At 46.3% G+C, this 21,027-nt stretch overlaps 1 protein-coding gene across 2 annotated transcripts in view; it reads left to right on the top strand.

Moving 5' to 3' along the window:
• Positions 1-420: 420 nt before the first annotated feature.
• LOC115147536 (LIM domain-binding protein 1) overlaps positions 421-21,027 on the top strand; it is a 39,512-nt gene continuing 18,905 nt past the window's right edge. The window contains exon 1 of one of the 2 annotated variants that reach the window (XM_029689768.1): positions 421-501. In XM_029689768.1, the coding sequence (XP_029545628.1) occupies positions 468-501 (34 nt within the window). In that variant the 5' untranslated portion in view covers positions 421-467. Of the gene's footprint in view, positions 502-12,178; positions 12,468-21,027 lie in introns of those variants that run through there. The other variant, XM_029689769.1, reaches the window with a different exon arrangement.

Genomic DNA, 21,027 nt, shown 5'->3' with positions numbered 1-21,027 from the left:
GCTTAACCGTAACCAATTTACAGAGAATATAAAACTGACCTTAAATAAACTAGGGCAGGGATTGGCCAATGATCTACACTCACCCTTAGACACAGTTCCAGGATCAGTTCTTTCTCCCATAATCCAAACTTTAACCGTTTGATGAGTAATATAAAACTGACATTAGATCAGTTTCTAGGGCAGAGTTGGTGCTACTCCGGGGGTGGGCAGGGAGAGTGAGACGGTTGTTATCAGAACGTTGACAGACGTGTGTGTCGTTTAGCTTCCTGTTGACAGGGGAGTGGAGGAGTAATACACACACACATGCCCCTCAGCTGCGCCAGTCTGGGGATAGGAGATATCATACAGAGGGAGGGAGGGAGGGAGGGAGGGAGGGAGGGAGGGAGGGAGGGAGGGAGGGAGGGAGAGAGAGAAGTAGTCCAGTATTGTCAGTTAGTCATGGTAGTGTAGGACTGTGAGGTAACACAATGGCAATGACTGAGCAATTAGAGACTGGAGCAGGTGAGTCTCTCTCCCTCCCTGTTATGTACTGTAAGTAGTATTATGACAGTGCTATGTAGCATCATGACACTGTTATGCAGCATTTTGACACTGTTATGTATCATTCTGACAGTGCTATGTAGTATTATGACAGTGTTATGTAGCATTATGACACTGTTATGTAGCATTCTGACAGTGGTATTTAGTATTATGACAGTGTTATGTAGCTTTATGACACTGATATGTAGCATTGTGACACTATGATGTAGCATTATGACACTAATATGTAGCATTATGACAAAGGGGTCAAGTAAAGTGATACCAAACCGTACATTTGGATGTAATCCCAGTATTGACAGGTCTAAACTATGTAATCTCAGGATGTACAGTGGTATTTCATCTTTGATGTGTAAGTGGACGGACTTTTTGAGTCATTGTATTTCTTAATCCATGATTACTATGTATAATAACAGCTACACACAGCTTTAGGCGTGAGACTGAACGTGTGTGTGTGTGTGTGTGTGTGTGTGTGTGTGTGTGTGTGTGTGTGTGTGTGTGTGTGTGTGTGTGTGTGTGTGTGTGTGTGTAGTAGCTCACATGTTAGGGGGAAGTGAGTAGGGAGCGGTCTGGGTGCTTTAGTTGTGTGTGCGCTTGTGTGCCCGCACGTGTGTGCATGTGTAGCGTGGTTCATTCTGCGTTGTGTACTTTTAATCAGGACACTGCCACAACTGGAATTATGATGGTTGAATCATGTTTATTGGTCCTGCACACGAAGAGACAACACACAATAGGTTAGCCCTCGGTGCAGTCACAGCTCTCGGGCACCTTGCTAGCTGAAGGTCCGGCAAAAGAGCGGGAACTGCATACATACATTCAGTGCCCATCAGCACACTATACAATACAGTTAAAATTATATACAACATATTCGGAACAAAATAAAAGACATACCTGCACACGAAGAGACAACACACAATAGGTTAGCCCTCGGTGCAGTCACAGCTCTCGGGCACCTGTGTGACCACATAGCAACTCACTCAAACACGGTCCCAAATACTCCCGAGTTACAATAGGTACCCTAATTAGCGAGCTTGGTGAAAGTTAACATAAATCGTTATAATTGTTCACATTGTAACAAACCCTATAATTGCGTAACAGCACTTTATGTAACTTTACCACAGTTTTATATTGCCAAATTACGGCGCCAAGGACAACATACCTTGCTAGCTGAAGGTCCGGTAAAAGAGAACGATAACAGGGTCCGCAAGTACGGATAACCCGCGATGGACCAAACCAAAATATACAAACTTTTACAATTAGGTGTATTTACAATATAGATATCAAAAAATGTTTGTACACTGAAAAATAACATTAACTATGCTGCTGTAATTAAATAAAGAAAACACATTGAATTATTATTATTGTTATTAACTTATTAACATCCCCTCTTGCCCTGGCCTACTTGAACTGTCCTTGCGTGCAACTTGGTGCATAATCTAGGGGAACAACATCACTCTACTACATTCACCCCCACTGTTTTACACTAGATTATAGGCACAAAACACATTACCTCGAAGGTAACAAAGCAAAGAAAGAAATTTTTTTTTTTTTAAATTCACACCCACAGAGCGACGGAGTAACCCAGTGTAGTCCCTTAAGTCTAGACCCACAAATGGTCGATCAGCTGGAAAGCTATCCCGCGAAGGATTAGGAAAAATAAGAGGTAGCTAATCCCTTATTCAACCGTATACAAAAAAATGCCAAATACATTTTATGCTGATGAACTACACACAAAGTTACATGAATTGTCAAAAATATTAGACCAACCCACCAATCACTCTAAGACCCAGTTAGGTTACCATATACACACAAAAAAATGAAAAGGTAGACAATATCCTACCGTCACTGAGAAACCAAGAACGGTTTCATTTCCTGTGTAAACATAGTTTGGATTAACCTATTCACTGGCTTAATAAATCTACCTAGTCTAGTCCGAACACCCTCACCCAAAAACCTAGCAGGAATGTCACGGACAGCACTAACCGTGCTCAGAGGTCTAACCTCAGGTTGGGGAATACTACAACTCGGCCTATCCGGAGCCAGCACACTTTCAGTTACAGACTCAACACTAGTAGTGTCAGACGACTGATCAGAATCCTGGTAGATTGCCACAGACCACACTGACAAAGCATCTTCAACCAAGTTAACATCTGTCACAGCACCATCCCCACTGAATGGAGTTTCGCCATCAGAACTCTTGTAGGCTTTGGGAATCTCTCTCTGGTCCACTTCTACTGAGCACACCTCACTCAAGGGGACGTCATATGGCCGTTCCACTTCACTTCCATTAACTGGGACTACACCATCTTCCTGGAATATCCTCCCAGAAGACTCAGGAAGGCTTGCTACCCAGTGGACAGTCCTTGCGTCACTCCCATCCATTTTGCTGGACGCTGCAGACATTTCAGAGAACACGTCACCACTCGATAGATATCCGTGACTCTCAGGTTCCTCCCATGAAGGCAAAGGCAGAAAGTTGACTGGCATAATCAGGTTCCTATGCACCGTCTTGATGCGCCCAGTGGTAGGATGCTGTATACGATATGTGTTCAGTGAGCTGTTCTTCGCAACAACTATGTACACCGCACTGTCCCAGCGATCAGCCAGTTTCTTCTTGCCCCTCTCTCCCTTGTTAGCAAGTAGAACTCTGTCTCCCTTCTCTACCGAATGACCCTTCGACCGTCTGTTGTAGACCTCGGCTTGTCTCTTTTGTTGCTTACTTGCATGCTGCTGAGCCAATGTCATGGCTTCTCTCAGATCCTCACCCAAAGACTGGACATACTTATCCACATCGACCGTGTCCCCATCCAACAGCACACTTTCAAACATAACATCTACTGGCAACCTAGGGGTGCGTCCAAACATCAAGAAGAAGGGTGGAAACCCAGTAGTCTCGTGAACAGTGCAGTTATAGGAGAATGTCAATGTGTTCAACATCTGAGGCCATTTAGCCTTGGACCTAGCTGGCAGAGCTCTAATCATCCCACCCAGCGTGCGATTTAGCCGTTCTGCTTGACCGTTCCCCATGGGATGATAAGGTGTGGTGTGGGACTTTCCAACACCAGATAACTGAAGTAATTCTGCAATAAGTGAACTTTCAAAGTTAGCACCCCTGTCAGAATGGATACAATCAGCGAACCCATAAACGCAGAAGAAATTATTCCAGAGAACACGAGCCACAGTCTTAGCAGACTGGTTTGGACACGGATACGCACATGCCAGCTTAGTAAAGTGATCAGTCACTACTAACACATCAATAGACTTGTTGTTTGAATCTTCTGCAGTCCAGAAATCAATACACACAAGTTCCAAAGGTGCCGTTGTCACAATGGAGACAAGTGGAGCTCTTGCTTCAGGCTCAGGTGCTTTACTCAACACGCATCTCTTACAGTGGGCCACGTATTCCTTGACATCCTTTTCCATAGAGTTCCAGTAAAACCGCTGTCTCGTAAGCCACAATGTGCGCTGCTGACCCTGATGACCAGCATCATCATGAACTCCCTTCAACACAAGGCCCCTCAAAGACACAGGTACAACATACTGGAATATTTTCTTCTTACTCACTGGGTGTTTTGAGACACGATACAGAATCCCTAACCGCGTGGTGAGTTTTCCCCACTGTCGTAGAGTATAAACTGTTTCATTAGCTTCAAGGACTCGCTCTCTCCTAGATGGGCGCCGGCCTCTATCTACAAAGAACATGACTCTGCTGATGACAGGATCCAGTGACTGGTTATCATACAGCTCCTTGTGTGTAAAGACAGGTAAAGGGCTCTGACCCATGGACATCAAATTCTCAAGGTGCTGCGCATGTGAAATGGCCCTCACCGTGGCACCATCATCCCATCGGCGGTGAGCATGGAGGACAGCAGACACCTCTTCACAGGAAACCAACCCACTGACATCGTCTCCAGCTCTACTTAACTCACTCCCAGGAGCCATAGACTTTCCACAGCCAGCCTCGGGCTGTTCACAGGAGAGGCGGAACATGTCTTGAACATCATCCACTCGAAGACCTCTGGCTTCCTCCAGCAGGACATCATATGGAATTCTTGTCAGTCGGTGCAGAACTGTGGAGCGGACAAATGGCTCTCTGCTCAAAGCATCAGCAACGACATTCTTGGGACCTGGTATGTACTGGATATCAAAGTCAAAGGGTGCCAGCTTTGCAACCCATCTCTGCTCGCATGCATCAAGTCTCGGCTTTGTAAGAATATATTTGAGTGGATTGTTGTCGGTCCACACAGTAAACTTATGCCCTCGCAGCCAATGGCTGAATTTATCATGAATGGCCCATTTCATGGCTAGAAATTCCAGCCGGTGAGCAGGATACTTGGATTGTGCATGATTAAGAGATTTACTAGCAAAAGCTATTGGCCTGGCTATTGCCGTTCCATCTTGCACTTGGGATAGTACAGCTCCCAAACCACTAGTAGATGCATCCACAGAAAGTAAAAATGGCTGAGAAAAATCTGGATGAGCCAGCAGTGCCTGGTCAACTAGTGCTGATTTCAAAGCTTCAAAAGCGAGTTGGCATTCGGCAGTCCAGTCTGCAGCAGTGAGCCTGCGAGAGGGACCAGGCCTCCTCCCACCCTTGCCTCTCCTAGGCTTCTTCTGACCTGTAGTTAGCTGAAACAATGGCCTAGCAACCATGGAACAATTCTCAATGTAGTGCTGATAGTATACTACCATACCAAGAAAAGAACGGATTTTGCTAGGAGACGGAGTGACACCATCAGCTTCCATCATCTCGCTCTCAGTCACGTTCAAAATAGTTTGAACTTTAGCAGGGTCAGTGGCTACACCCTCCTGAGAAATGATGTGACCCAAAAACTTAACAGACCTCCTCAAAAACTTGCACTTAGACGGAGACAGTTTAAGATTGTGCTCCTGCAACCGCTGAAAAACCATCTCAAGTCTCTGCAGACTCTCTTCCTCAGTCTTAGCAAAAACCATCAGATCATCCAAATAACAAAGGAGACTTAGAAAGTTTTGGTCACCAAAAATGGTCAGCATCATTCTCATAAATGTAGCCGGGCTGTTGCAGAGGCCCTGAGGCAACCGATTGTACTCGTGCAGGCCTAAAGGAGAGGAAAAGGCCGTGTATTTCCTGTCCTCTTCATGCAGTGGCACGTTATAATACCCTGACGTCAAGTCCATTGTGCTGAAGAAGGCATTACCTCCCAGCGCGGCCAGTACATCAGCCTGATGAGGCAGGGGATGAGCGTCCTTTACAGTGCGGGCATTTAACCACCTAAAGTCAGTACATAGGCGCAAGTCCCCATTCTTTTTCCATACCAGCACCAATGGTGAGGCATACTCACTGCTTGATTTTCTGACGATTTCCTTTTCCTCCATATCATCCAGTGTTTCCCTGAGTTTTTGGTAATGAGCTGGAGAAAGCCTACGATAAGGTAATCGAAATGGGCGGTCATCAGTCAGCCGTATGCGATGGCAGAACCCCTTTGCCTCACCACAATCTAGGCTATGTCTAGAGAACACTGTGTCATACTTCCCAATTAAATTGACAAGTTTATCCTTCCAGAACTGTGAAACTGGACACTCCTCAACAGACAGGCCTTGAAGTCCAAGATTGCTCAGTGTACTGTTGCCATGAACTACACTGCCACCAACTGAACTCTTAGCTGTCAGACTGCCGTGTGAGCTGTCACATTGAACTTTAGCCACGTTCTGGTAAGCTGCTTGCTGCTTGACATCATCAAAATCCTCTAATGCAATGCAAGGATACACATCCGCCACTTTAGCATTTCGTCTCAGGGTAACTGGTGATGTTGTTGGATTCACTATCTTCACAGGTAGCCATCCATCCCCCCACAGAGGCGTAACTACTCTCCCCACTAGTATGTGTCGATTCACACAACGAGACGTGCTGGGCTCGACAACAACAGTACTGCCCACAGAGAGTTTTGTCTTTGGGGGTAGGCGGCCCCACACCAGATGCTCACTCATGGGTTGGAGTGTTACTGCTCTCTTCAACTTAATGGTGCCTACTTTATCTGGGATAGAGTCTCCTCTCCATCTCTCCAGATTTGACAGGAGACGCAGGAAGTGGCTGTCATCGCACTGGCTAGAGGAACCTGGTGTACCCACCACCCGCCAGTAGTTGTCATTTGATTTGAACTGTCTAATCAAAGACTTCAACACATTAGTGCCCACAATGAGTTCATCAACCTGCCCATCTACAATAAGCACTGGGACTACATAGCTGAAACCATAAAGCTGAATTTTTAAATCACACATGCCCACTGGGCTAGTTTGCTTCCCACCACAACCCACCAGGATAATATCTGAAGGAGCTAGAAAGTTCCCCTCTACCACTCCTGCCTCCCTCAACCGAGGTACAATATCTGCGCGCAGAGTAGTAGCCATGGACCCACTATCTAACATCCCCTTCAGCTCAACGTTATCCTGTACTAGCACGGAGGTGTAAAACAAACTGTCATTCTGCGTAATTCTCATTGTGTTCTGAAAAATGACTGTGTTGTTCTTGGGTACTGACTCACAAAAGTAAGAATAAACAGATTGGATATCATCATCAGTGGAGGAAAAATAAGACTGCCCCACATTGCCCTCCTCAGAATGGAGGCATTCTAGTTTTCCTGAGACCTGCCAGTCTGTCCACATCCAGGGCTCTGTCGCTGCCCAGCCTCACTACAGTCAAAGCTCATGTGGCCCGGAGAGAAGCACTTGAAGCACAGCTGGTGCATCTGACAGTGAGCTTTGGTCCAGTGATTAGTGCTTCCACAGACGGCGCACTCACGCTGACGTTTGTGGAACTGTTTACGGGGCCCTCTGTTCACAGACTGAGTATTGCTGACCAGAGCCTTCTCTAACAAAGTCAAAACCTTCTCTAATGTCTCACCCTCAGATATAGATGGTGCCTGGTCTGGTTTACGGCCACATTGAGAAAAGGATGACACCTTAGGTCTGTTCACAGGACCCACTCCCTCCTGTGGGGAGTCAAAGACGGCAGCCACCTGCTGTGAAAGTTGTGTTCTACATGCTTTACGTTCCCTTAACAGTTCATCCAACTGATCCTGTACCTCACTGGCTGTCCAGTCACGAATGGGTTTGCTCTTGAACACTTGGGCCAACTCTCTATCAGGACAGTTGCGTACAAACATGACTGCCAACTCTGAGCACTCATTGGGTAAGGTCCTGCCCTCACTCACAAGGTACTGTTTGGCTGCCTCTGCAGCTTTGTTAAGCCTAATCCAGAAATCTATTGGACCCTCATTAGCATATGGTTTGATTGAATAGAAATCAGCTAATGGCATACCTGAGCAGACAGTATCCCCAAAGTGTTGCTTGAGAACACTGAACACCGCCTTAACATCTGTGACAACAGGGTTGTTACGCATCCAGACTTTGGTCACATCCCGTGCCCTCCCCATGAGCCTAGACATCACCTCCCCAACATTCTCAGACCCAGTGTAACCCCTCTTCTCTAAGTAGACTCCCATTAACTCCTCCCACTCCAGGACAGAGTACTTATCTGAGCCATCACCCCTAAAGAAAGGTGGAGGACTAACATCGGACTTCACCACCAGATTCAGCTTGGACGCATCAATAAAGGTTGACCCACACTGCTCAGGCAGGGGAACCTGCTGGGGTTGGTGAGGGGGACAGGCAGGAGAAAGACTTGAAACCCCAGACTGCAGTAAACTCGCTCTGATGGATTCACCTATCTCTGAACCAATCTGCTTAATAATGTCACTAAGCTGACTCGGAGGCGTCCCATTATCACTGAGGACTGTGGATGATGGTACATCAAAAGACAGAGGTGGGATACCCTGGTCAGGTGGAACAAACAGCCTACCCCTCCCAGCGCTTGCAAAGTCAGGACTAGCAAACGCTCTACTCCCAGGAGCTGACTGTACACTTGGTGTAAATGCAAGGACACCCCTCCCTCTACCCACACTAAAATCCCCAGCATAACTCAATCTATGGACTTGAGAATCTACCATGGCTCAACAGGGCACTAAAATACAAGGTAATTTACTACATTCAAATACCAAAAAAAAATTGCAATAAACAAATTCATCAAAAACATACAAATAATCACGAATACCTGTATCTAATGAATATGCTACACTCACATTCACTGTTTACAGTATATATTAGCTCACAGCAAACCATCAACAAATGCGCATGCGCAGGTCGTGCGCCTCAGCCACATGCACAGCTCCCGGGGGTCGGCTCGAGCTGACCAGTTGGCAGGTCACGGCACCAGTTTGTAGCGTGGTTCATTCTGCGTTGTGTACTTTTAATCAGGACACTGCCACAACTGGAATTATGATGGTTGAATCATGTTTATTGGTCCTGCACACGAAGAGACAACACACAATAGGTTAGCCCTCGGTGCAGTCACAGCTCTCGGGCACCTTGCTAGCTGAAGGTCCGGCAAAAGAGCGGGAACTGCATACATACATTCAGTGCCCATCAGCACACTATACAATACAGTTAAAATTATATACAACATATTCGGAACAAAATAAAAGACATACCTGCACACGAAGAGACAACACACAATAGGTTAGCCCTCGGTGCAGTCACAGCTCTCGGGCACCTGCGTGACCACATAGCAACTCACTCAAACACGGTCCCAAATACTCCCGAGTTACAATAGGTACCCTAATTAGCGAGCTTGGTGAAAGTTAACATAAATCGTTATAATTGTTCACATTGTAACAAACCCTATAATTGCGTAACAGCACTTTATGTAACTTTACCACAGTTTTATATTGCCAAATTACGGCGCCAAGGACAACATACCTTGCTAGCTGAAGGTCCGGCAAAAGAGAACGATAACAGGGTCCGCAAGTACGGATAACCCGCGATGGACCAAACCAAAATATACAAACTTTTACAATTAGGTGTATTTACAATATAGATATCAAAAAATGTTTGTACACTGAAAAATAACATTAACTATGCTGCTGTAATTAAATAAAGAAAACACATTGAATTATTATTATTGTTATTAACTTATTAACATCCCCTCTTGCCCTGGCCTACTTGAACTGTCCTTGCGTGCAACTTGGTGCATAATCTAGGGGAACAACATCACTCTACTACACATGTATGTGTATACGTGCTTGTGCGTGCTGTGTTTGGGGGATGGGAAGTAGTCTGTCAGAGGCACTATGACATAGTGATGTGGATTTGCCTTTATTATATTCACTGGCCTTTGTAACCATGGTAACACACCCCAGTCAATGGTGTCACAACTGGAGAGGAGCTAAGAGTCAGCCATTCAGATAGACACAGAGGAGTTAATCCTCGTGTGTGTGTGTGTGTGTGTGTGTGTGTGTGTGTGTGTGTGTGTGTGTGTGTGTGTGTGTGTGTGAGAGAGAGAGAAAGCGTGTGTGTGCAAGGCTCTCCTATTGAAATGGTACATGGCGAGGGTTAATCCCTGTGTGTGGAGGTCGCCAGGCTCAGGCTTGGGGGGGCTTCTCTCTCTCTCTCTCTTTTTCTCGCTCTCTCTCCTTCTGTCTCTCTCTTTCTCTCTCTCCCTGTCTTTCTATCTCGCTCTCTGTCTGTCTGTCTCTCTCTGCCCCCCCCCCCTTTCTCCCCACTCCTTCTATCATCTTGAGTAGAGGAGAGCTAGACCCCCCCAACATGTCAAACACTCAGTGCTGACCTATTTCCTATTTTGCCTCCCCACTTACATTTTGAGGAAAATAACATCTTGGAATTCTACGTCTGTATCACCCTAACACCCTCTGTATGTTCTGTGTTACTCACACACACACACACACACACACACACACACACACACACACACACACACACACACACACACACACACACACACACACACACACACACACACACACACACACACACACACACACTCTCTCAACAACCCACGGACATGGTATTGACTCTTGTTATGTTTAACCCCACCAGTATGGACACATGCGGATCTCTCTTTCTCTCTCCCTTTCCTCTCTCTCCCCCTCTCTCCCTCTCCTTCCCTCTTTCTCTCCATCTCTCTCTCTCCCTTTCCTCTCTCTCCCCCTCTCTCCCTCTCCTTCCCTCTTTCTCTCCCTCTCCTTCCTCTCTCTCCCCCTCTCTCCCTCTCCTTCCCTCTTTCTCTCCCTCTCCTTCCTCTCTCTCCCCCTCTCTCCCTCTCCTTCCCTCTTTCTCTCCCTCTCTTCTCCATATATGATTAAAATGTGCAATGATTTAGGAGGATTAAGTGTTCTACTGCTTCTCCTTTCAGCTTAGTGTTTTTTGTTGACTGTTGAGGCGGCCAGCAAAATCTGTGTGTGTGTGTGTTATTGTGTTTGTGTGCATTTGTGTGTGTGTGTGTGTATGTTTGTCTGATTTTAGTTGACTGTTGAGGCGGCCAGCAAAATCTCTGCGTGTGTGTGTGTTATTGTGTGTGTGTTTGTGTGCATTTGTGTGTGTGTGTATGTGTGTCTGATTTTAGAGGTGGCAAGCCACTGTTGAGGTGGCAAGCAAAAGCTGTGTGTGTGTGTGTGTGTGTGTGTTATTGTGTGCATTTGTGTGTGTGTGTGTGTGTATGTGTGTGTTATTGTGTGTGTGTGTATGTGTGTGTCTGCTTTTAGTTAACTGTTGAGGTGGCAAGCAGAAGCTGTGTGTGAATGTGCATGTGTATACTATATTGCTGTAAGTAGACACACACAGCAATGTTTTAAAGCTTTTCACACCTACAAGTTAAGCTGTAAACCTTTTAGGATTTAGTATGATTTGTTCTTTATGGAAAAGGTTTCATATGGGCAATAGAACATGGTCTCAGAGCATTTTGTACTATTCTGTACGTAAATCCATTGGGCAATAGAACATGGTCTCAGAGCATTTTGTATTATTCTGTGCGTAAATATTTTGTATTATTCTGTGCGTAAATCCATTGGGCAATAACATTAATAGGCCTATGTATGAGTTTATCACATAGCCTACACATGTGTATACATTATTTGCCTATATCTCTCAGAAAAGTTTATATTGAACACTATTTGTTAGTGTTTCAAGATGTCATTTATAAAAGCATTATTTGTTGGGAGTCATTAAACTCCCCAGACGTGTGTAGTATGATCTCCTGTTCAATTGGCACAGTCAATTTGATTTTCCGATCTGTTTAGCCTCCCCCCCCCCAAAAAAACGGTTGATCTAGAGTAGACAGTGTCAATGAATTCAAGACCAATATTTAAACTAGGCGATGACACCTAGTGACGATGATGGCTTTGCCTTTAATTTCACGACAACAAATCTAATTTCGCCCATCATCGCACTATTCCATTATTGTTCGACCATAATTATCCTAACACACGTCTCTGTTCGGTTCTGTCGCAGACGGTTTTCTCTTTGAGGATTAGGTCAATTTCCATACATGTCAGTTATGGCGATAGAGAGAGCTCAGCGATGGTACAGAAAAAATGCTTAGCCAACAACCTATGCGCCGTGTTGCAGAGGGACAGAGGGGGAAGGGAGACTGGATAGGGTACGAGAGTAAGTAGGTGGCGGACGGTGTTCTCTCGTTCTACCGGATCTTTCATTCTAAGGATAGAGAGAGAGCGGGTGACTGACTGGAGGAGAGGAGTGAGCGCTGGAGAGAGAGAGAAGGAGGGAGGGAGGGCCAAGAGCTATTGTTCATGTTTGCCCACGAACAAAGGACTTATCTGGGTCTGTACGTAAACTCGACTGCAGGCTTGTGTCCACCGACAAGGCCTCATGAGGGATAAAATAACCTATTTCTCATTGTCCGTATTTTCTGGTCCAGTATTCCCGTTATAATATTTTGGGGTTTATTCTAAAAAAGTGGGACGTACTACGTTAGGACGAACCAGTCAGCCACCGTAGCGTTTTACGCAAGGAGCGTGCTACACGGTAGCTACTATCCCAGTTCTGTCAACATCCTTTGATTGGGACTTCTCTTGCAGGTAAACGGTTACACTGGTCAAACGCAAACGTCTATTTCTATTATAATCATTTCTAAAGTTTATATATAAAAAAAGAAAATAGACATTTCTGCAATGTATGTGCGTGGTTGTAGTTTGCGTGTGTCTTTTTTAAATTTTTGCTATAACAATTCTAAATGTTAACTGGTTAGCAAGTTAGCTAGCCATCTGCCAAAGATGGTAACCGGAGGCGGCTAGTTGAGCGTTAGCTATGTGTTGGGCCTGCTACGTCGCTGTTGTGTGTAGTCAGCGATTTTCTATGGCTTTGTTTTGATTGAAGATGTCCTATCACCGTTAGCTACTGTTGCAGTCGCGTCAATTTATCATCAAATGCAGCTACCCAATCGATGCATTTTGCAACGATATGTGAACCCCCGGCGTTCGGATGTAGCTTGTAATGCTAACTAAATGTAACATTGTAGTTAGCCAGTTAGTTTGGAGCTAGCTAACTTCTTATGTAGCCACAGCTGATGCTAGCCACTTTGTTGACAAACATTACTGATCTTATACTTGTAGCTGACTACTATTGTAGTACACGCTTTCTTGTAAACAATCTAGCTAACGTTAGCTATTTCATTTCTTATCAAATTAGAAATACTCCAGCTATCACTTCACTTCAAATGTAGCCATAGTAGGCTAGAGTCTTTGTAGTTTGTGAAATGCTGGTTTTAGAATCTAGAATGGCATTTATTTATTATATAATCGTGAAGGTTTAGGCTTTAGTTCTAATCGTGAATTGTCGAATGGAATTCCTCTGAGAATGTTGTGTGTTTGGCTTCCTGAACACTGCTCCCTGACTGATGACAGGTCAGATTTACGGTCAGGGAAATCACATTACCACCACCATTACATCTCAAAGACAGGAAGTGTGTGTCTCTCTCTCCCCCCCTGTTTGTGTGTGTGTGTGTGTGTGTGTGTGTGTGTGTGTGTGTGTGTGTGTGTGTGTGTGTGTGTGTGTGTGTGTGTGTGTGTGTTTGTTGTAGAGAGGGTAATTTGCAGCAGAGGAAGTGTGGTTTGTAGCTGATTTGATTTGGTCTGGCCCATCGTTTACCACCAAGTAAAGGAACGGCGCTAATGGTTCTTTATACACACACACACACACACACACACACACACACACACACACACACACTAAGTGAAGGATCAGAGCTAATGGGTTTGTACTGTAGTCTCTTAGCTTGTAATGGAAATAATATTCATTAATTAATGTATCCATTAATTTTGTTGTGATGATGCAGCTATTATCATAGGGTTATTGGCATTCCACAGAGTTGGGATATGGCCTAAAAACCCTACATTTTTTTATATACTCATGGCCGATATCTATTTTTTTAAAAAGTTTTCTCTAAATAAGAGTGGTTGCACAATTAAAGGTCAATACACTGCATTTCAAACAGTCATCAATAATGTAATGAGTTCAGGGCTTGTAAAATGATTCCTAGGTTAAATATAAGCCTTCCACGACCATAAGACCCACCAATCATTACATTACTTATCAAAATACTTTAACCTGCTTTTTTTTGCAATAATCACTGGCTTTCAAGTCTGTCTATGAACAATCCCCTTTTTGTTCCAAATGTAACCAGCTCCATGCACACCCATGAATAATGGCCAACATCTGCTAGCAGGCAGTATAGAAAAGGAACTCAGAAATAATCTCTCAAGCAGAAACCAAGGTGCTAGTGAGTAGCCAGCTAATATTTAGATTTAGCTCCCGAGTGTTGCAGCGGTCTGAGGCACTGCATCTCAGTGCTAGAGGTGTCACTACAGACCCTGGTTCGATTCCAGGCTGTATCACAACCGGCTATGATTGGGAGTCCCATAGGGCAGCGCACAATTGGTCCGGCGTCATCCGTGTTAGGGTTTGGCTGGGGTGTGGTGTGGTCGGGTGGGCCGTCATTGTAAATAAGAATTTGTTCTTAACTGACTTGCCTAGTTAAATAAAAAAAACTGCTTGCTAACAAGGTATAACAGTTGAGCTGTTATGAATACACCCTCCTGTCCGTCTCCATCTGTTGGAACAACAGCCTGTTCATTTTGTTAAGATGTTGAGATGTGGCTTCCTGGATAAGAAGATGCTTATTTCTCAGAATGAGAACAAGTTGCCAAATCCTTATACAATGTTTTTTATGCCCATTGCACATTTATAAAACAGACTAGACCAGTGCTCCCAACCTTTTACGGTTACTGTACCACCAACTGAATGTTGCTCTGCCCGGACCACCGCTCATGTACATTTTCCCAGCAGGCCTGTGGTCTCATCAGGCTTCTCAGGTACCCCCTGTGGATAGGCCAAGTACCCCCAGGGGTCCTGGTATCCCCGGTTGGGAAGCACTGTTCTAGACAGCCTGCACATAACAGCATGTGGTTAAATGCTGCTAGCGGTACGTGGTACACAATGCCACGCGACAGACACTGAGATACATGACTGTTTTAGGAGGGTCTGTTCTACATGTTGGGAGTTGAGACATATAAAGGGTATTAGTTAGAAAGGTTAACTTCTCTATTACAGTAAAATAACGTCTCAGTGTGTTTCACTGTCCAGCTCACCCATTCTGTTGGACCAAAACTCAAATGCAAACAGCATTTGAGTTTTTTGGTGTCACAGCACAGGAGGAGGAGGGGCTTGGTGTCACAGTACAGAAGGAGGAGGAGCTTGGTGTCACAGTACAGAAGGAGGAGGGGCTTGGTGTCACAGTACAGGAGGAGGAGGGGCTTGGTGTCACAGTACAGGAGGAGGAGGGGCTTGGTGTCACAGTACAGGAGGAGGAGGGGCTTGGTGTCACAGTACTGGAGGAGGAGGGGCTTGGTGTCACAGCACAGGAGGAGGAGGGGCTTGGTGTCACAGCACAGGAGGAGGAGGGGCTTGGTGTCACAGTAAAGAAGGAGGAGGGGCTTGGTGTCACAGCACAGAAGGAGGAGGGGCTTGGTGTCACAGTACAGGATGAGGAGGGGCTTGGCGTCACAGCACGGGAGGAGGAGGGGCTTGGCGTCACAGCACGGGAGGAGGAGGGGCTTGGTGTCACAGTCCAGGAGGAGGAGGGGCTTGGTGTCACAGTCCAGGAGGAGGAGGGGCTTGGTGTCACAGTCCAGGAGGAGGAGGGGCTTGGTGTCACAGCACAGGAGGAGGGAAGGAGACGAGACCAAAAAGAAAACCCCTCATCAAAAAATAAAAGATTGATTCTGGCAATACAGACGTTTGTAACATCGCACTAAAACATCCATTCTAATGAACTGGATATATATCGACCAGCCCTAATTCCACAACAACAGTTAGGCTACACACAGTTTTGATACTTTGGTTTGAGTGAGATGGTGTTTTGGCAGTCATGACTACGCTCTCCTGTCTGTCTCTGGGTCTAGTCTATGCATGTGTCTGTCTCTGGGTCTAGTCTATGCATGTCTGTCTCTGGGTCTAGTCTATGCATGTGTCTGTCTCTGGGTCTAGTCTATGCATGTGTCTGTCTCTCGGTCTAGTCTATGCATGTGTCTGTCTCTGGGTCTAGTCTATGCATGTGTCTGTCTCTGGGTCTAGTCTATGCATGTGTCTGTCTCTGGGTCTAGTCTATGCATGTGTCTGTCTCTGGAAGATCCAGATTTTACTGTCTGTGTGTCTGAGACACTTTGTGTTCCTCGCTCAGCACAGTGACTGTAGAGAGTAATGATAGGTGTGTGTGTGTGTGTGTCAAATGTTTTATGAGACCAACCCTTTACGACAGAACTGCTACTTCCTGTGTGTGTGTGTGTGTGTGTGTGTGTGTGTGTGTGTGTGTGTGTGTGTGTGTGTGTGTGTGTGATGAGGTCGAGGGAGTTTACTACCATTGTGTTACCACCATCCTGCCTGCTGTGGCTTTGACAGGTAGATTGATGGAGGATGTTCTGAATAGGCATGCTACTATGTTCTGTTGAGTGTGTGTGTGTTCTGTTGATGTCAGGGAGGTGTGTGTGTGACTTCAGACAGAGGGTACAGTGCGGTTAAGATAAAGCAAAAATCACCCACATACTCTCATTTACATTTACGTCATTTAGCAGACGCTCTTATCCAGAGCGACTTACAAATTGGTGCATTCACCTATAATATCCAGTAGAACAACCACTTTACAATAGTATATCTATATCTTTTTTTTGGGGGGGGGGTTAGAAGGATTACTTTATCCTATCCCAGGTATTCCTTAAAGAGGTGGGGCTGGCTAGATGGTTGTTATGATAGAGAGGAGGAGGGGTAGGACTGGCTAGATGGTTGTTATGATAGAGAGGTGGAGGGGTAGGACTGGCTAGATGGTTGTTATGATAGAGAGAGGAGGAGGGGTAGGACTGGCTAGATGGTTGTTATGATAGAGAGAGGAGGAGGGGTAGGACTGGCTAGATGGTTGTTATATAGAGAGGAGGAGGGGTAGGACTGGCTAGATGGTTGTTATAGAGAGAGGAGGAGGGGTAGGACTGGCTAGATGGTTGTTATGATAGAGAGGTGGAGGGGTAGGACTGGCTAGATGGTTGTTATGATCGAGAGGAGGAGGGGTAGGACTGGCTAGATGGTTGTTATGATAGAGAGGAGGAGGGGTAGGACTGGCTAGATGGTTGTTATGATAGAGAGGAGGAGGGGTAGGACTGGCTAGATGGTTGTTATGATAGAGAGAGGAGGAGGGGTAGGACTGGCTAGATGGTTGTTATATAGAGAGGAGGAGGGGTAGGACTGGCTAGATGGTTGTTATAGAGAGAGGAGGAGGGGTAGGACTGGCTAGATGGTTGTTATGATAGAGAGGTGGAGGGGTAGGACTGGCTAGATGGTTGTTATGATCGAGAGGAGGAGGGGTAGGACTGGCTAGATGGTTGTTATGATAGAGAGGAGGAGGGGTAGGACTGGCTAGATGGTTGTTATGATAGAGAGAGGAGGAGGGGTAGGACTGGCTAGATGGTTGTTATGATAGAGAGAGGAGGAGGGGTAGGACTGGCTAGATGGTTGTTATGATAGAGAGAGGAGGAGGGGTAGGACTGGCTAGATGGTTGTTATGATAGAGAGGAGGAGGGGTAGGACTGGCTAGATGGTTGTTATAGACATAGAGGAGGAGGGGTAGGACTGGCTAGATGGTTGTTATGATAGAGAGGAGGAGGGGTAGGACTGGCTAGATGGTTGTTATGATAGAGAGGAGGAGGGGTAGGACTGGCTAGATGGTTGTTATGATAGAGAGAGGAGGAGGGGTAGGACTGGCTAGATGGTTGTTATATAGAGAGGAGGAGGGGTAGGACTGGCTAGATGGTTGTTATATAGAGAGGAGGAGGGGTAGGACTGGCTAGATGGTTGTTATAGAGAGAGGAGGAGGGGTAGGACTGGCTAGATGGTTGTTATGATAGAGAGGTGGAGGGGTAGGACTGGCTAGATGGTTGTTATGATCGAGAGGAGGAGGGGTAGGACTGGCTAGATGGTTGTTATGATAGAGAGGAGGAGGGGTAGGACTGGCTAGATGGTTGTTATGATAGAGAGAGGAGGAGGGGTAGGACTGGCTAGATGGTTGTTATAGAGTGAGGAGGAGGAGTAGGACTGGCTGGATGGTTGTTATAGAGAGAGGAGGAGGGGTAGGACTGGCTAGATGGTTGTTATGATAGAGGTGGAGGGGTAGGACTGGCTAGATGGTTGTTATGATAGAGAGGAGGAGGGGTAGGACTGGCTAGATGGTTGTTATGATCGAGAGGTGGAGGGGTAGGACTGGCTAGATGGTTGTTATAGAGAGAGGAGGAGGGGTAGGACTGGCTAGATGGTTGTTATAGAGAGAGGTGGAGGGGTAGGACTGGCTAGATGGTTGTTATGTTAGAGAGGAGGAGGGGTAGGACTGGCTAGATGGTTGTTATAGAGAGAGGAGGAGGGGTAGGACTGGCTAGATGGTTGTTATAGAGAGAGGTGGAGGGGTAGGACTGGCTAGATGGTTGTTATAGAGAGAGGTGGAGGGGTAGGACTGGCTAGATGGTTGTTATATAGAGAGGTGGAGGGGTAGGACTGGCTTGATGGTTGTTATGATATAGAGGAGGAGGGGTAGGACTGGCTAGATGGTTGTTATAGAGAGGAGGAGGGGTAGGACTGGCTTGATGGTTGTTATGATATAGAGGAGGAGGGGTAGGACTGGCTAGATGGTTGTTATCAGACAGGAGGAGGGGTAGGACTGGCTAGATGGTTGTTATGATAGAGAGGAGGAGTGGTAGGACTGGCTAGATGGTTGTTATAGAGAGAGGTGGAGGGGTAGGACTGGCTAGATGGTTGTTATGATAGAGGAGGAGGGGTAGGACTGGCTAGATGGTTATGATATAGAGGTGGAGGGGTAGGACTGGCTAGATGGTTGTTATGATAGAGAGGAGGAGGGGTAGGACTGGCTCGATGGTTGTTATAATAGAGAGGTGGAGGGGTAGGACTGGCTAGATGGTTGTTATAGAGAGAGGTGGAGGGGTAGGACTGGCTAGATGGTTGTTATGATATAGAGGAGGAGGGGTAGGACTGGCTAGATGGTTGTTATGATAGAGAGGAGGAGGGGTAGGACTGGCTAGATGGTTGTTATGATAGAGAGGAGGAGGGGTAGGACTGGCTAGATGGTTGTTATGATAGAGAGGTGGAGGGGTAGGACTGGCTAGATGATTGTTATGATAGAGAGGAGGAGGGGTAGGACTGGCTAGATGGTTGTTATGATAGAGAGGAGGAGGGGTAGGACTGGCTAGATGGTTGTTATGATAGAGAGGAGGAGGGGTAGGACTGGATAGATGGTTGTTATAAAGAGAGGAGGAGGGGTAGGACTGGCTAGATGGTTGTTTTGATAGAGAGAGGAGGAGGGGTAGGACTGGCTAGATGGTTGTTATGATAGAGAGGAGGAGGGGTAGGACTGGCTAGATGGTTGTTATGATAGAGAGGAGGAGGGGTAGGACTGGCTAGATGGTTGTTATGATGGAGGAGGGGTAGGACTGGCTAGATGGTTGTTATGATAGAGAGAGGTGGAGGGGTAGGACTGGCTAGATGGTTGTTATGATAGAGAGGAGGAGGGGTAGGACTGGCTAGATGGTTGTTATAGAGAGAGGAGGAGGGGTAGGACTGGCTAGATGGTTGTTATGATATAGAGAGGAGGAGGGGTAGGACTGGCTAGATGGTTGTTATAGAGAGAGGAGGAGGGGTAGGACTGGCTAGATGGTTTTTATGATAGAGAGGTGGAGGGGTAGGACTGGCTAGATGGTTGTTATGAGACAGGAGGAGGGGTAGGACTGGCTCGATGGTTGTTATAATAGAGAGGAGGAGGGGTAGGACTGGCTCGATGGTTGTTATGATAGAGAAAGGAGGAGGGGTAGGACTGGCTAGATGGTTGTTATGATAGAGAGGAGGAGGGGTAGGACTGGCTAGATGGTTGTTATAGAGAGAGGAGGAGGGGTAGGACTGGCTAGATGGTTGTTATGATAGAGAGAGGTGGAGGGGTAGGACTGGCTAGATGGTTGTTATGATAGAGGACTGGCTAGATGGTTGTTATGATAGAGAGGAGGAGGGGTAGGACTGGCTAGATGGTTGTTATGATGGAGGAGGGGTAGGACTGGCTAGATGGTTGTTATGATAGAGAGAGGTGGAGGGGTAGGACTGGCTAGATGTTTGTTATGATAGAGAGGAGGAGGGGTAGGACTGGCTAGATGGTTGTTATAGAGAGAGGAGGAGGGGTAGGACTGGCTAGATGGTTGTTATGATATAGAGAGGAGGAGGGGTAGGACTGGCTAGATGGTTGTTATAGAGAGAGGAGGAGGGGTAGGACTGGCTAGATGGTTTTTATGATAGAGAGGTGGAGGGGTAGGACTGGCTAGATGGTTGTTATGAGACAGGAGGAGGGGTAGGACTGGCTCGATGGTTGTTATAATAGAGAGGAGGAGGGGTAGGACTGGCTCGATGGTTGTTATGATAGAGAAAGGAGGAGGGGTAGGACTGGCTAGATGGTTGTTATGATAGAGAGGAGGAGGGGTAGGACTGGCTAGATGGTTGTTATAGAGAGAGGAGGAGGGGTAGGACTGGCTAGATGGTTGTTATGATAGAGAGAGGTGGAGGGGTAGGACTGGCTAGATGGTTGTTATGATAGAGGACTGGCTAGATGGTTGTTATGATAGAGAGGAGGAGGGGTAGGACTGGCTAGATGGTTGTTATGATGGAGGAGGGGTAGGACTGGCTAGATGGTTGTTATGATATAGAGGTGGAGGGGTAGGACTGGCTAGATGGTTGTTATGATATAGAGGTGGAGGGGTAGGACTGGCTAGATGGTTGTTATGATGGAGGAGGGGTAGGACTGGCTAGATGGTTGTTATGATTGAGAGAGGAGGAGGGGTAGGACTGGCTAGATGGTTGTTATAGAGAGAGAGGAGGAGGGGTAGGACTGGCTAGATGGTTGTTATGATAGAGAGGAGGAGGGGTAGGACTGGCTAGATGGTTGTTATGATAGAGAGAGGAGGAGGGGTAGGACTGGCTAGATGGTTGTTATAGAGAGAGGAGGAGGGGTAGGACTGGCTAGATGGTTGTTATGATAGAGAGGAGGAGGGG

Source organism: Salmo trutta, chromosome 14 (assembly GCF_901001165.1).
Source record: "Salmo trutta chromosome 14, fSalTru1.1, whole genome shotgun sequence".
NCBI lineage: Eukaryota > Metazoa > Chordata > Actinopteri > Salmoniformes > Salmonidae > Salmo > Salmo trutta.
This window is presented reverse-complemented; position numbering and strand designations above follow the sequence as displayed.